The 14,668-nt window shown below is 54.0% G+C and overlaps 3 protein-coding genes across 3 annotated transcripts; 2 read left to right on the top strand and 1 right to left on the bottom strand.

Annotated features, from left to right (window-relative positions):
- Positions 1-895: 895 nt before the first annotated feature.
- Positions 896-5,349, top strand: sepH (Cytokinesis protein sepH; the record flags this gene model as incomplete). Its single annotated transcript, XM_036645467.1, has 11 exons — positions 896-1,069; positions 1,158-1,292; positions 1,351-1,380; positions 1,435-1,499; positions 1,549-1,990; positions 2,046-2,418; positions 2,479-2,981; positions 3,031-3,525; positions 3,579-3,722; positions 3,776-5,154; positions 5,190-5,349. 11 exons carry the CDS (start codon positions 896-898, stop codon positions 5,347-5,349), a joined length of 3,900 nt encoding a protein of 1,299 aa, XP_036489613.1.
- A 3,852-nt stretch (positions 5,350-9,201) lies between these two features.
- qcr-7 (Cytochrome b-c1 complex subunit 7) lies at positions 9,202-9,743 on the bottom strand (the record flags this gene model as incomplete). Its single annotated transcript, XM_036645466.1, has 3 exons — positions 9,202-9,300; positions 9,374-9,536; positions 9,619-9,743. 3 exons carry the CDS (start codon positions 9,741-9,743, stop codon positions 9,202-9,204), a joined length of 387 nt encoding a protein of 128 aa, XP_036489608.1.
- Positions 9,744-11,568: 1,825 nt separating this feature from the next.
- YIA6 (Mitochondrial nicotinamide adenine dinucleotide transporter 1) lies at positions 11,569-12,950 on the top strand (the record flags this gene model as incomplete). The annotated part of the gene is made up of 2 exons (XM_036645465.1): positions 11,569-12,097; positions 12,157-12,950. 2 exons carry the CDS (start codon positions 11,569-11,571, stop codon positions 12,948-12,950), a joined length of 1,323 nt encoding a protein of 440 aa, XP_036489609.1.
- Between the last annotated feature and the right edge of the window lie 1,718 nt (positions 12,951-14,668).

The following is a 14,668-nucleotide window of genomic DNA, read 5'->3' as shown; positions in this document are numbered from 1 at the left end:
CAGTCAAATCTCTCTCGCTCGCTCTGTCTCTCAGGCGTCCCGTCCTCAGCCAGCAAAGTGTCTTTGATTTTTTTGTGTCCCCTTCCCTCGTCTCAGTCAGTCGAGTGGAAAGATTTCGTCTGTTCTCTGTTCTCGTCCTGGCCCCGGCACGGAACGTCTTCTAGATTTTATTTTCCTTTTCCCTTCATCGCAACTTTTTTTTTCCCTTTCGTCTGACAGACAACCCCCCACCCATTCCGCTCGTTTACCGTTGGACGCTGGGGTGTGTTGTTGACCGATCGAGAGAACCCCTCCACCGCCGCACCGCCCACCGAACCGAATGACCGTCGACGACCACACAACGTGAAACGAGAAGAAACGACCAGAGAGATTGCCGAGCTTCTCCTCGCACCCTTGCCTGCAGAACCGAGGGAAGCCTTGAGGTTGGCTGGCTAACTACGACTTGGGGATTTCTGCCTGCGTGCGCCTGTTGTGTTGATATTTGGAGATTCTACGCCTGCTGCGCACTGCTTTCGCCTCGATATTCGACCCGACCCGACCCGGCTTCTTTTTCGCCCTCCCCGCCGAACGCCTGTTGAAATCCTTCATGGACTGTACGAAGCTGCTGTGACGAGACCGACCGAACGAGAAACAATACAGAGGGAGCCGAATTGTCTTGGGGATACACTGATTGGGATGCCGTCCTGCTGCTGGGCAATGTGTCGCGCGCCCTCACACCCACGCCGTAACCGCTACAGCTGAGAGATCACGACACAGCCTTCCCCCGCCGATTTTCGAGCCGAAAGTCCCACAACTTTCCGCGGAACTTCCTCCGCCCACCCCGGGCATCATACCGAGCCTTTGATCTCGACCCCGCGACATCGCCCTGGTAGGCCAGGTCGCCTCGACGTCAGCCATGCCGAACCCTTCGCCACCCTCGTCGGGCTCCTCCTCTATTGAACGGCAGTACCATGTGAACGGCAGGGCAGCCGTGGTGGCATCGCGCGAGAGGGGCCCAGGAACCCCGCGGAAGGAAAGATCTGGACCGAAAGAGAGCTCGGCGTTGCAGGACCCAGGATTGAAGGACTATGTGCGTACACCAGCCTGATGAGGCTCCAAGTGAGCTTGGAGAGGAGCTTACACCGTGGGGTAATGCGGCTAACGAGAATTGACTGCAGCGTTTGGGAGAGTGCCTTGGAAAGGGAGCTTTCGGGTCCGTCTACAAGGCCTTCAATTGGGGGACGGGCGAGGCCGTCGCGGTCAAGCAGATCAAGCTTGCTGACCTGCCAAAGAGCGAGCTGCGCATGATTGAGGTATGGACAGTCATAGACTCTGTGTCTAAAAGTGAACTATGGAAACTGACCTTGCCAGTCCGAAATCGATCTTTTGAAGAACTTGCACGTAGGTGTTTCTAACAGCTTCGCTGTGGGGCGTTTAGACTGACTTTCGACTCAGCATGACAACATTGTCAAGTACATCGGCTTCGTCAAGTCGGCGGACTGCCTCAACATTATCCTTGAGTGAGTTTGACCCTCATCCTGCCCCGAACATGGCTGATATAGGATGCAGGTACTGCGAAAACGGCTCACTCCATTCGATCTGCAAGTCTTACGGCAAGTTCCCCGAGAATCTGGTCGGCGTCTACACGACACAAGTCTTGCAAGGACTACAGTACCTGCACGATCAGGGAGTCATCCATCGCGATATCAAAGGCGCCAACATTCTCACCACCAAGGATGGAAAGGTCAAGCTTGCAGACTTTGGAGTGTCGACTAGCACGCTTGCTGGTGGGCAAGACAAGGAGGCACAAGTCGTGGGAACGCCGTACTGGATGGCGCCTGAAATCATTCAGCTCTCTGGCGCCAGTCCTGCATCTGATATCTGGAGTGTGGGATGCACCGTAATTGAACTGCTGCAAGGCAGACCACCGTACCACAACCTGGCTGCCATGCCAGCACTTTTTGCAATCGTCAACGATGACCACCCGCCATTACCTGAGGGCATCTCTCCGGTTGGTACCCCCTTTCCGAACACAAGGGTTTGCCGTTGTAGCTGACATTTGGCAGGCCTCACGAGACTTTTTGATGCAATGCTTCCAGAAAGACCCAAACCTCAGAGTGACGGCCAAAAAGCTTCTGCGACACGCATGGATCATCGGGTGCCGAAGGAGCGACGCGCCCGTCTCCAAGGCGCCAGCTAATTTCAGCCAAGCCGTGGAGGAAGTCAAGCAGTGGAACAAGGCTCTCAAGTCGTCCGAGACCTCACTTAGGGCTTCCACCGGTTCCGACAGCGGGGTTCCCGGACTGCAAGGACATCCCGGGTCAAGATTCAGCGCCAACGAACCGCTCCGGCCGAACCTGATCACACAGCCCAAAGGACCGTTGGCCCTTGCGAAACCGAGACGAACCCCCGAGGCATTCAGGTCTCCTGAGCTTGCAGGTGAGCATCACCGGCTGTTGGGGGCTGCCAATGAGGGGAAGCATGTTGACCTGCGACTAGACGATGACAACTGGGACAACGACTTCGCGACAGCCATCTCGCCGAGCGCGCTACACTTGCCCCACCTGAAGCCGCAGGATAACTTTGGCGGGCTGCTGTCTGCTGATAAGCTCAAGGCGTTTGCTTCCATCACGGATCCACGGAACGACTCCGAGAGTTACGATGACGACTTTGAGGGCGAGCTTCTAACCATCAAGGGGCCGAGGTTCAACGACATTGACTACCAGGAGCAGACGATTCGCCCTACGCCCCGCAAAAAGAGCGACAAATATGCAGACCCGATGAAGCTGCAGTCTCCCCCCAAGTCTAGCCCCCGGAAGCATTCAAGAAATTCATCTCGGCCCAAGTCTCCCAGCAAACAGCAGCTCGGCCCCAGCAAGTTTGAGATCCCTGCGCCGCCTGACCTGGCGTATCGGGAGCAAAATGTGGATGACTACTCTGATCTTTTCTTTGATAATGATACGGTTTTCAACGACAACAAGTTGAACCCCTTTGTTAAAAAGGTATGTTTTATTTGGAACTGTTGATACGAGCCGAGTTAACGCGCAACAGCAAGTTGATTCGCCTCAATTGTTTCACCCGTCAGACCTCACAAGTCTGCCTCGCTCGACACAATCGCCACTGCCAGGGAGCTCAAGACGGCCAACTGGCCAGAAGCTGCGTCCGTCCGTGCTACCAGATCGGCCCATGCGAAGAACCCGTTCTTCAATTGAGATTCAAAAGTTCGCCGAGGACGAGGGCGACGAAGACTTTTCTGACATTTTCGGTCCCGAGGATGCGGTCACCGAGCGGGAAGAAAGCGATAGAGGTTCAGAAGACGGTGGCCTCATGTTGTTGTCGAAGCTGTCGAACAACTCCTGGTTGGGAGATGAGGAAGACGAAGACGACCCATTTGCCTCCATGGACCCCGGTTGGGATGAAATGGACCTTGAAGCGAACATTGCGAGGGACCGGCACGCGAGACTTGCCGAGAAGGTGGAGGAGCTTGTACGATCACTCAAGACGTCTGAGGGCGAGGAGCGGCTGAGCGACCTTTCTGAAGACCTGGTATGGCTGGCTCATTATCGTTCACTGGAGGCTAAGGCTAACCCTGGCTGCAGTTCGCATTATTATGGGAGAACGGGGACGTCAAGGACCTGATTCTTAGTGCGCATGGCTTGTTGCCAATCCTCGAGATTCTCGAGCCTTGCACGGTCAAGAGCAGACAGCAGATGATTCTGGCGCTCTTGAAAGTCGTCAACACTGTGAGTCGGCATTGAAAAGACGTGGTGTCTGAAGGTTTCTAACATGAGTTCAGATCATTTTGGACGACGTTGAGATTCAGGAGAATCTATGCTTCGTTGGTGGCATCCCCATCATCACCAAATTCTCGGCGAGACAATACTCCAACGAGATCAGACTGGAGGCAGCTGCGTTCGTTCGCCAAATGTACCAGACATCAACCCTTACTCTACAAATGTTCGTCAGTGCTGGAGGTCTCAACGTTCTCGTTGAGTTCCTGGACGAAGACTTTGATGATGCACGGGATCTGGTGCTGATCGGTGTCAATGGTATCTGGAACGTTTTCGAGCTCCAGGGGCCAACACCAAAGAACGACTTTTGCAGAATTTTTTCCAGAAGCAAGATTCTTTATCCCCTTGCCCTGGTGCTCCACAGGGTCCTCGATGAGGAGGGAGAAGATGAGCTCTCTGAACTCATCGAGGGCCGCATCGTCAATATTTTCTACCTTTTCTCCCAGGCCGAGAACTACGTCAAGGAGGTCGTAGCCGATCGCCAGGTGCTGAAGAGCGTACTGAAAGACTTGCGACGAATGACACCAAACCACCAAATTACGATGCTCAAGTTCATCAAGAACCTGTCGATGCTTTCCACGACGATAGAAACGCTACACACAGCGGATGCCATCGACTTCCTGATTGACGTTCTCAGCTACAGCATGAAGAAGGGGCATAGCCACTTCCGAGAGATCTGCAATCAGGTCTTGAATACTCTCTTTAACCTTTGTCGCCTTAGCAAGGAACGGCAAGAAGATGCTGCCGTTGGCGGTATCATTCCCCTGCTGATGAAGATCATGCAGACCGACCGTCCGCCAAAGGAGTTTGCCCTTCCTATTCTCTGCGATATGGCTCATTCGGGAATCAAGGGTCGCAGGTACTTGTGGCAAAACAAGGGCTTGGACTTTTACGTGTCTCTCTTGGCAGACCAATACTGGCAGGTAACAGCGTTGGACGCCATCTTCATCTGGCTCCAGGAGGAGACTGCCAAGGTTGAAAACCACCTTCTCGACGGCAAGTTCACAGACGCAATCGTCGCCTGCTTCCACACGAATAAGCTCAACTCGTTTGACGCCAACCTATTGGAACCCCTTTTGAAGCTTCTGCGGTTGAGCCCGTCAATTGCCGGCTCTCTCGCAAAGCCAGAAATGTTTGCTGGTATCGGTCAGAGATTAGGGCACAAGAAGGCGGTTGTCCGACTCAACCTGCTCCGTCTCGTCCGCAATGTAATGGACGCATGCGACTCAGAAATGCTCGGCATGGGCAACGGCAGCAGCTCTCTGAACATCAAGCAGGTACGATCTCTGTTCGATGCCATCCAGACTCTGGCAGAGAAGGATTCTGCTGTGCTGGTGCGCAACCTTGCGTCAGAGTTGGTCAAGTCGCACAACGACAGCGAACTGTACGATATGCCATCCGAAAGAAAGGGCTCATCAGGCTCTGTGGCTTCTCGGCGCTCCGGGTCCGGGCCCAGGAGGAAGTCTTCGTATACACCCCCCGGGCTGCACTCAGCCATGTCGATGCCCGCGACGCCTACACAATCTCACTCACGCCACCCGCGTTTATCGCAAATGCCTTCTGGGGGACCTTTCATTGAAGTGGCCGCTAGCCCACGACGAACCGCGGTCCAGGAGCGGGAAGCTATTCTCTACCGACCGCGGAGCAGAGACGGCATCACGGGCATCCCTAGGCGGGTCAGCGGCGATGTCTCGGCGGGCATGCCCATACCCAACGGATCATCAGGGGGGAAGAGCAGGTTACCGCGCCACTCATTCGCACGGCCGACCAGCTCAAGCTCGTCGGGGCAGCCCCCGCTGATACGGTCAGAGAGCTCGATGTCGAACAAGGAGAACTTTAGTAGAAATCCGTCAGCGGTGTCCGCGCCGGCTGCGTCGCCTGCTCCATCAGCGAGCGCGAGCGGGAAGAGGCGGAGTAGGGCTCCAAGTTCCGACGTCAAGTGGCCATAGACCACCACCACCCATGTACACATAAACACACACACAAAAGCCTACTAGGCTCGCGATTTTTCTCTTTGTATTTTTTGTTCTGCATTTGCGAGGGTCCAGAAGCGTAACCCCCTCGCAAGGTTGGGAAACAGTGTTTCGAGAGCAAAACTCCATTGGCATAGAGCATTCATTCCCCTCTTATATCATCATTGATTTTTTGTTGGTGGGGGAAGGAAAGTAGGGGTTGGGCAAACGAAACGACGGGCTTGTGGGTAAATTCCTGAGGATGAAGACAGGAATATTGTCTTTCCATGTTGAACGCTTTTTTTGACGTGACGAGAACCCATTGTTTGCCATGATTATGTAGTTGCTTGCAGGGGGCATATCAAGAAGCTTGCCTGGGAGAGGGGTGCAATAACAGTCAGCACTGGTCTTGTCATGCTTTTTTTTCAGGAGGGGCGCGTAGACGCAAGTTATATAGCAAGCAATTGCATGTTTGGGCGGCTTTTCGAAGTTGCTCTGGTTCTGCGCCTCTACATGTTTCTTGGATTGGTGCTGGTGTTGTTGTTTGTAACTGGGAAGGTATTCGGAAGGAATGCACTGGGGTTTTGTGTGCCGATGTCGTGGAGGTGAATGGAGCATGTTCGTCTATTTATGGTGTCGTGTGTATCACCTGCTATATGCGCTTCAGATTCGGTCCCGGAGGATGAGAATAAGAAAACCGACGAAGGGATCATTGTTGCTGCTCCTTTCTCTAGAGACCGGTGGTCGCCACATTTATATCCCTTTTAAAATTTCACAGGCTGGGTATCGATTCGCTCATGCAGGTTAAACTGCTGTCAGTCCGTGGCTGTACACTGTCGGGGAATGCGGATCTCAGCCGAGCTGATTCCTGCTGCTGCTATTTGGCCGGTATGCTGCGAACTTTAGGACGTACTATTGGGTTTAAATAGGGGTTGGTCTGGTGAAAATATATCCCACTCCCACAATATCTGGCCACCAATTTCTTCTTTTTGTCCTCAGAGTAGTGCAGCATTGCAAGGTTAGCCCAAGCTGAGGTTAGTGATGCTACGATATAAGTCACCCCTCCTTTCATCGCAGCATTCTTGCTCCTCATGGACAGGATAAGTCGGGATACGCTGCAGATGACAGAGATGACAGACGCCATCAAAATGTGATGGGGACTGAGCGAGGCATAGAGCAGCTCCAAATTCGCGCGTTCTTGTCCGTACTACAATCCTCCGACATAATGCTTGTGGGACTGTACCTTCCCATGAGCTGTCCTCTATCTCTCACACAGCCTCAGTATCGTTGCTCTTTTGCCGTCATCATATCACTTTAGATGCCATTGAGAATGTCAAGGGCCAACATGGGGAACGTTGACTCACCACGTGGTGGCAGAGTGAAGCCCGCAGAGTCGTGCCGGGCATCGTAGCTTGGCTATTCGGGTTTATCCCTTAGCAACCTGAACATAAAAGCTTCAGCGAAATCTTTGGGCTCAGAGCTCTTTTCACAGCAGAATAGTTATGAAACGTGTCCGTTATTCTAGTAGCGAGCAGCTTACATCGCTCTAGCATCTCTTCTTTCTTTGTTTGAAAACCACCAAAGGGAATGATGCTTCGTGAACGGATTTCATCATCCCTCTTATCTCTAAGCTATTCTGCTTGAATGACAAGACGACAGCGGCTCTACGAGTTAATTGCAGGCCATGAACTGTGGGGACTTATACTCCATTTGATATGTCTTCCTAGTCCCGGGAACCGAATTATTCCCTGAAATCCAAGCGCATCGAAATCTGTGGGTTTGAAGCTGGAATCTTTGCTTTAAGTGCGGCTTTTGTAGTTGCGGAAGACGATGATGGATAGCTGAGGTGCTTACAGACATCTTGACAAAGTGTGAGAGCTTACCGCCCCCCTTGAGGACATCTCTCTATGCGCTGACACAACTCCAAAGTCAAGTCCACGACAAGACTACGTAAAGATTGCCTCGCTCAGAACCTGGCACTGATTCTGTAAGCCAAACCAGATGATGACCTCGGCGTGGAGGAACGTTCAACCAGTTTCCCGAAGGATATTTCTAGTATCTTCATAGATCTGAGCCTCTGCTCTGTTCTGAAGGTGACCGTGAATCGTGAGTAGAAAAGTGAAACCCATCGTCGATTATTCTCTGCGGTTGCTCCCTAGAAGACGATGAAGATGAACGACGGTATTCGAAATGACCCCTTAAACCAGCCCATGCACCAGCCTGGGCTCGAGTCTCAAAATGACGGCTGCTATTAAGCCCAACCACCTACGAACGATAGCCTACCCCTATCGCGGCTGCTGAAAATCGTGTTTGACGGTCATCACTCCCTATTTAAACCTAAGAGTATAGCCTAAAGTTGCCTTCCGTGATTCCATAGAATGGAGCGGAAGGGAGCACGGGTTAGGTAGGCTGCCAACCAAAATCGTACTCGTCTCGTGTATAATTGATATCCCAGCCGCAACGGGACGCCGACTGTTACGGTCCTGGAAAGCTGTCTTACGCTGTGATACCAACGCCTTCGTCCCTTGTCGCCTTCGTCCCCGGAGTTATTAGTATAACTCCTGCATAATACGTTGTTTCCATATCCTCTAGGCAGCTCGTCTGTCGACAGCCACGCAGTCGGTGACAACTTAGAAGAGATATGCGGTATCTGCTAACAGACGTTCTTCGATATTAAAAATGTCGCAATACACCAAGCTAAGAAGAGTTTCATAGAGGGGTATCAGTGGTGAGAATCGAATGGATGGACTTCGTCGCAACTCGAAGAGATTGAGGCAGTGGGGAGAAAAAGATTCGTGTTTTATTTCACAGGATACGGCTGAGTGTGTAATGGAAATAGAAGCCTGGTGCCATAAACACGGTCGATTGATTACATTGCAGGCATCACATACTGCTTCATGATAAGTGGTACTTAGTACTTTGAAAGCATGGGGCCCTTTAAATGATGGATTAATGACTACGCTTTCGTGAAAGAGGCATCAAACGCCGCGTCTTACACAATTGCAGAGTTCTTCGTTGAACGGTCATGGCCCAGTGTGTGGAAGTCGTCATATCGATGTATCGTGAAAACTTGCAATGGTCGTTGTCATTCATGTCCATAGTCTTGGTGTTGTTGTGTGGGTCGGACAGCACTGACCAATCAGAGTGCGCATTTTGTCAGCTAGCCCGCGAGCCCGAGCCGGGGGGCGAGGGTCCTTGAGATATCCCAATGTCCAAGCAGTCATCAATTGGTACTATGGGCGCGGCAAAACCTTGAACTGTAGCAGGGTGTTCCAATTGACAGACGAAAAATAAACCCCCGAGGTCTATACATAAGGTACACGAACCGCCCGGCCTGTCTCTATATCCTCCTCGGGTCTAAAAATCGCCGCATATTTTTTTTTCGGCCCATCGCGCACCCGGCCGGGCGGTTCCCTCCCTAATACTACACATCAGGCGTGCGCGCTCTCCATTTCCGTTTCCTCTCTCCGGCAGCCGGTTTAGTGGTGCTTCTTCTGGACCTCCATGGTCTCGAAGGCCAGCTTCTCAGCCTCCTCGGCCTGGATCTGGTGGATGAGGGGGGTCAGGTAGGGAACGTCCTGTAGTGATCCATGTGTTAGTCCTTCCAAGGTCCGTAATCGTTCAATTCGGGTCGACTAGGCGTCGGTTTACCTCGGTGGGCTTGGTCCACTCGTTCTTGGGCAGGAGCTTGTGCTGGTAGGAGAGCTGGACGGCGCGGCGGAGACGGAAGACGCGGTCGTAGGACTCCTTGGGGGAGAGGCGCTTGAGGGCCTTCTGGACGATATCGGTCTCCTCCTCGATGAGGTCGTCGAACCTGCAAGTCGTCTGATCAGCCGTCGGTCCGGGGTGCGGTGTCGCAGGGTCGCAATTGGGTCGCGGGGGTTGGATGCGCTTACCTCAAGCCGAGCTTGCGGTGGCCGGCGGCGTTGGCGTACCAGTTGGAGAAGGGGACGGCGAGGGACTTGAGGAAGGGGCGGGCGAGGATGCCCTCGGCCAGCTGCTTGGAAATGAGCGAAGTCATTGTGGCGGGCTGGGTTGGGTGGTGGAGAGGAGATCGGGGGGTTGTCGATATGAATTGCCTCGGAGAGCGGTTTTGCGGATCGCCTGAGGTTGGTACACACACTGCACTGGGAAAATCGTGGAGCATCCCGGAGAGGCGCAAAGATTCGGGACGGCCGGGTCATGTGACCACCCTTGAGATTCCGGCCAGTCAACGACTCATCAGCCACAGCTGACCAGACCAGAGGTTCTGTGGCGGTGCGAGATGTGGCTGGAGAAGATGCCCAGAGATCTTGCCGCACGGACCATATTCCAGCAAACGGGTAGAGAGAAAGCAGCGGTGGTGATTGGGCCTGGGGCGCCTATGAGGTAATGGGCGCTACCAACGGGAAGCCCTGGCCGTGATAGCACCGCAGACCCTGCTGCTGGACGAGATTTTTGTGGTGCACCCAAAAGCCGCAAAGAACCGGCGGAGGTGGAGCTCATTTTGTGGTCTGGAAGCTTGAAACTTTTTTCGCTGGGCTTTCGCGACTTTGCGATTCAGAGTCTTGTAGGGACTGAGTCGAGAAAGGGCTCGGGTTCGGCTTCCGACTTGCAACGGTCCCAGACAGACGCTGAACAGCTCTGTCATTTCCGAGTATCTGCAAGATAGTGCCGAGCCGATGTTCAACTGGCTCACGTGCGAACAATTCATTGCGACGAAACAGTTGCGCCCTGTAATCCTGCGTCATAATATGCGTTGATCATTAAGATTGCTGCAAACAAGCTGGAAGCTGTCGGCAGCTCCCGGGTCTGAAGCCAACACTCGGGAAAGGAGCACCACACCGTTCGGCGACTCAAAGTCTCAGAACCTCCCGTCAGCAACAAGTCGGGAATGAAGCACCAACCCCCGCAGCGTCATTGCACAGGACCCTTCAGCAGGTGCCGGAACCTGTAGAGTGCATCGGCGTCTGTCGTCCAGTCTCCAGCGTCAAACGGTACGGCTTGCGCCCTCCAACTCCACCCGAACAGCAGCGGGCAGCTCAACATCCTGGGCCACTCACTGACGGACCACCACCCACCTCACTCACTGCTGCGAATGCGCTGCACCGCACCTGCACCGCACCACTGCAACCCGATCCTGGCGCCTCCTGCCAAAAGAGACAGCCGACAGCTCGCATCATTTTGCTCTCGTGCTCCGTCCCGCTCCACCTCGGCGCTTTTTCGCAATATCTCAGTCTCCAACTGCCCCGACTGCGCTCCTCCTCCCGTGCCGACGCTACCTTGCCTTACCAACCAGACCAAGACTAAACTACACTACTCCTGCAACCACCATTACTACCACCACCGTTCTCACCAACTCCTCTCTCCGTCTCCCTCTCTCTCCTCCCCGCGCCTCCGCCCTCACCCCTCACTTCCCAATCCCGTGTATATGGGAGCGCTCGCCCTACCCGATCCGTTTTCCACTACTCGCACTAGGTCTCGAATCCCCCGCAAGGCCAATGGGCTGCGATAACCGCTAGTCGCTCAGTGTCACGGCGGCGTGGGAGCGTTCCCCGCATACCGGGACACCTGGGAAGGTCCAGCAACGATCCATACCTGACCGACAGGTACAAACGATATACACCACAATTACCACCGAAAGAGTGACTGATCACGAACGACTTACTGCGGCATCTTGAACAACAACGCCCGCACCTGCTTGTGCGGTATCCAGATATTTGATCCCATCTGCCTTGTACACAGCTTTTTCGAGAGCGAACCAAATCCCGGAGCACCGCGCCGATTTCTTTTGATCTCTACCCAGCACAGAACTTCGCCTACACCCCGCAATCCTGACCGCCGACCGAGCTCAACAGTGAGAGGGGATGTCTCACGACGAACACCACGATCCTCAACGAGGCGCACCGCACCCGCCAGAAGAAGAATATGGGCCGTATCCCACATCGACATATCCCAACTACAGCAGCTCGCGAGCCTACCCAGCCCCGGTCCGCGCCGCGGCCGTAGCCACCGTGGAGCAAGCCGCCGCTGCCATGCCCGACACCACCATCACCCTCTTCGAAAGATGGGCTGCCGGCGCCTCCGACTCTCAATTCAACGCACTCGCCGGCGCCGTCGGAGGCTTCACCTCGGGCGTCGTCACCTGCCCGCTTGATGTCATCAAGACTAAGCTGCAGGCCCAGGGCGGCTTCAACCCTATCGCAAAAGGCAGACACGTCGGACACCCAAAGCTGTACAATGGCCTGCTTGGCACCGCCGGCGTCATTTGGAGGGAAGAGGGCATCCGCGGCATGTACAGGGGGCTCGGCCCGATAGTGTTGGGCTATCTGCCCACCTGGGCTGTTTGGTTTACCGTCTACAACAAGAGCAAGGATTGGATGAAGCAGCGCCATGGTAAGGAAACGGGAGTGGGGGTGGTTTCAAGGAGAGCGCTCCGCTGACAACAGCCACAGACAACGCGGTGTTTATCAACTTTTGGTCATCCATCATAGCCGGTGCCAGCAGTACCATTGTTACGAATCCGATATGGGTTATCAAGACCCGCCTGATGTCGCAAAGCGTCGCACACGACCCTGGCAAGCACTACTCGCAGTTTCCGAAGTCGTCTAATACACCAACTTCGAGACCGACGTTGCACAGCAACTGGCATTATTCGTCGACGGTGGACGCCGCGCGCAAGATGTACACGTCGGAAGGCATCCTCTCCTTCTACTCCGGTCTGACGCCGGCCCTGCTGGGACTTACTCACGTAGCTGTCCAGTTCCCCGCGTACGAGTACCTGAAGACCAAGTTCACCGGTCAGGGAATGGGAGAGCCTGCGCACGGCGATGCGCAGGAGTCGCAGTGGATGGGCATTCTCTGTGCTTCGATCTTATCGAAGATCATGGCGAGCAGCGCGACGTACCCGCACGAAGTCATCCGGACGAGGTTGCAGACGCAAAGGAGGCCAGTAGCCGGAGCGGAATACCTCCTGGGTCTTGGCATCAAGGTGCCAGAGTCGATGCTGGGCGACGAAGCCAAGAAGCAACAGCCGATATCACCAAAGTATCGCGGCGTGGCTAGCACCTTCCGGACGATCCTCAAAGAGGAGGGATGGAGGGCATTTTACGCTGGCATGGGCACTAACATGATGCGAGCGGTGCCGGCCGCGACGGTGACGATGTTGACGTACGAGTTTGTCATGAAGCAGCTGAACCAAGCAAGGGACGAGGGCAAGAGAAAGAAGGGAAGGGAACTCGAACCATGAGCTCAGCCGCCATTTCGGCCGATTTTTCAAATACACACACACACACGCACAGTCGAGAGCGGCGTTGAATTTGCTCAGTCAAAGAAGGAGGATGGCAAGAGGCTACGTATCAAGATCAACCATTTGCGGTACATCAATGCAGGAGAGAAGGGAAGAAGCTGTTGAGATTAGGAAAACGGGAATGGGACTTTTCCAGATACCCTTAACTTTGGTCGTCAGGTTATAGACAAACTCGATTCAGGTCACGCGAAATAGCGCACCCTCAAACACACTCCACAGGAGAGGCAGCAGTATCTGTCCCTCCCACCTCTCTCTCTCTCCTTTCATTTTTTTCTAGCATCCTGAACCCGTTCTCTCACCACAGAGCGTTTGCTTACCCATGGAGCATGACAAAAAAGGATCGGATGTTATTTGGGGCGGCACAAATCTTTTGTAGCATAAACATGAGTCTTGGGCGCGGAGTATCTACGGGGGACAATGACCGGTAGCGCAAATATAATGCGAAAGCCTTTTTTAGTTTCTCACTTGGTATCTCGTGCTGCGCTTGTAGACGTAATGTCAATGGCGCATGGGGGGTATATGGTACATGAAAGTTGAGCGATACAATAGAAAACCGGCGTATCTCAGCGCGGCTCTGCTTGCCCGGTTCTCCTGCTCTCGTCCGCCGCTGAGGATGGTAGTGACGAACAGAGGCAAACACCCGCGATACTGAGGCGTCTGCGATAATGGATGCTTCTCTGTCCCCGCATCAGGACTTGGGCTCAGACGGCATGGCAGGTCTGCTGCTGCCGCTGGCGATGTGGCCCTGGTTCTGGCCGTGACCTTGGCCGTATCTCTGGAAGGGGGTGTTAGTGAGGCTGCAGATAAGAAACAATCGCATGAGATTGGAGAGATGTTGGGGCGACAAACGGCTTGGTCTCGCGCTGAGCGGATCGAGGAGCGGGTGTACCTGGTTTAGGTCAGCGGGGACTCTTTTCCTTCTGAGGTCTAGGATGGTTCCAGCTTGGCGAGGCGAGGCGAGGTAGGAGTGCCAGAGATGAGAGAGAGTGTAACTTACGCGAATAGGAGGCAGGCCATGGTGAAGGCCGCCAAGGGGGCGGTTATCGTCTGTTTATGAGGCCGTTAGGAGATGGAGATGGTTCACGGAGAGTGGAGTTGGAGATGAGGGAAAGGGATGTGTGATGTGATGTGGTGTGGTTTTGATTTCTTTACCTTTGGCGTCAGGTTTCCTTTGCGCATCTTGGATGAAGGCATCTCAATTCATTCTCCCACTACTGGTGTTTTGGGAGTGGTTGTTGGAGGTTTCGACCGGTGTAAGTGAGTTTTGAGGGTTTGAATGTGGTCTCATTTGGTGAGGGTGGTGAGCTGATTGGGTGTTTGGGACGTGTGTGGTTGCGGTGGGGTTATGCGGGTAGTGGGGCGGGAGGGGAGGGGAGGTTTTTGGTAGGTGCATATCCTGGATGGAGGTAGATACAGATAGACGGACGGGAGAAGGTGAGTGGCCTTATTTAGAGAAGACGAGCTTCGGCTATTCTTGAGTACTGTTTGGGGTATTTGACACTGAATCTTGGGTTTCTCAAAAGGGGGCTATGCCGGTGATGGTAAATCTCTCGGCTGAGCGTCTTGGCGTTGAGCACTTACACAGGCAAATGGCTGCAGAAGCGACAGGTGCTTGTGTGAAGAGTCTTTTCCCTTTCTTGTTTAGATACCACAGGAAA

Source organism: Colletotrichum siamense, assembly GCF_013390195.1.
Source record: "Colletotrichum siamense strain Cg363 chromosome Unknown KSG_Cg363_contig09, whole genome shotgun sequence".
Taxonomy (NCBI): Eukaryota; Fungi; Ascomycota; class Sordariomycetes; order Glomerellales; family Glomerellaceae; genus Colletotrichum; species Colletotrichum siamense.
The sequence above is the reverse complement of the archived record's forward strand: the minus strand, read 5'-3'. Positions and strand labels throughout refer to the sequence as shown.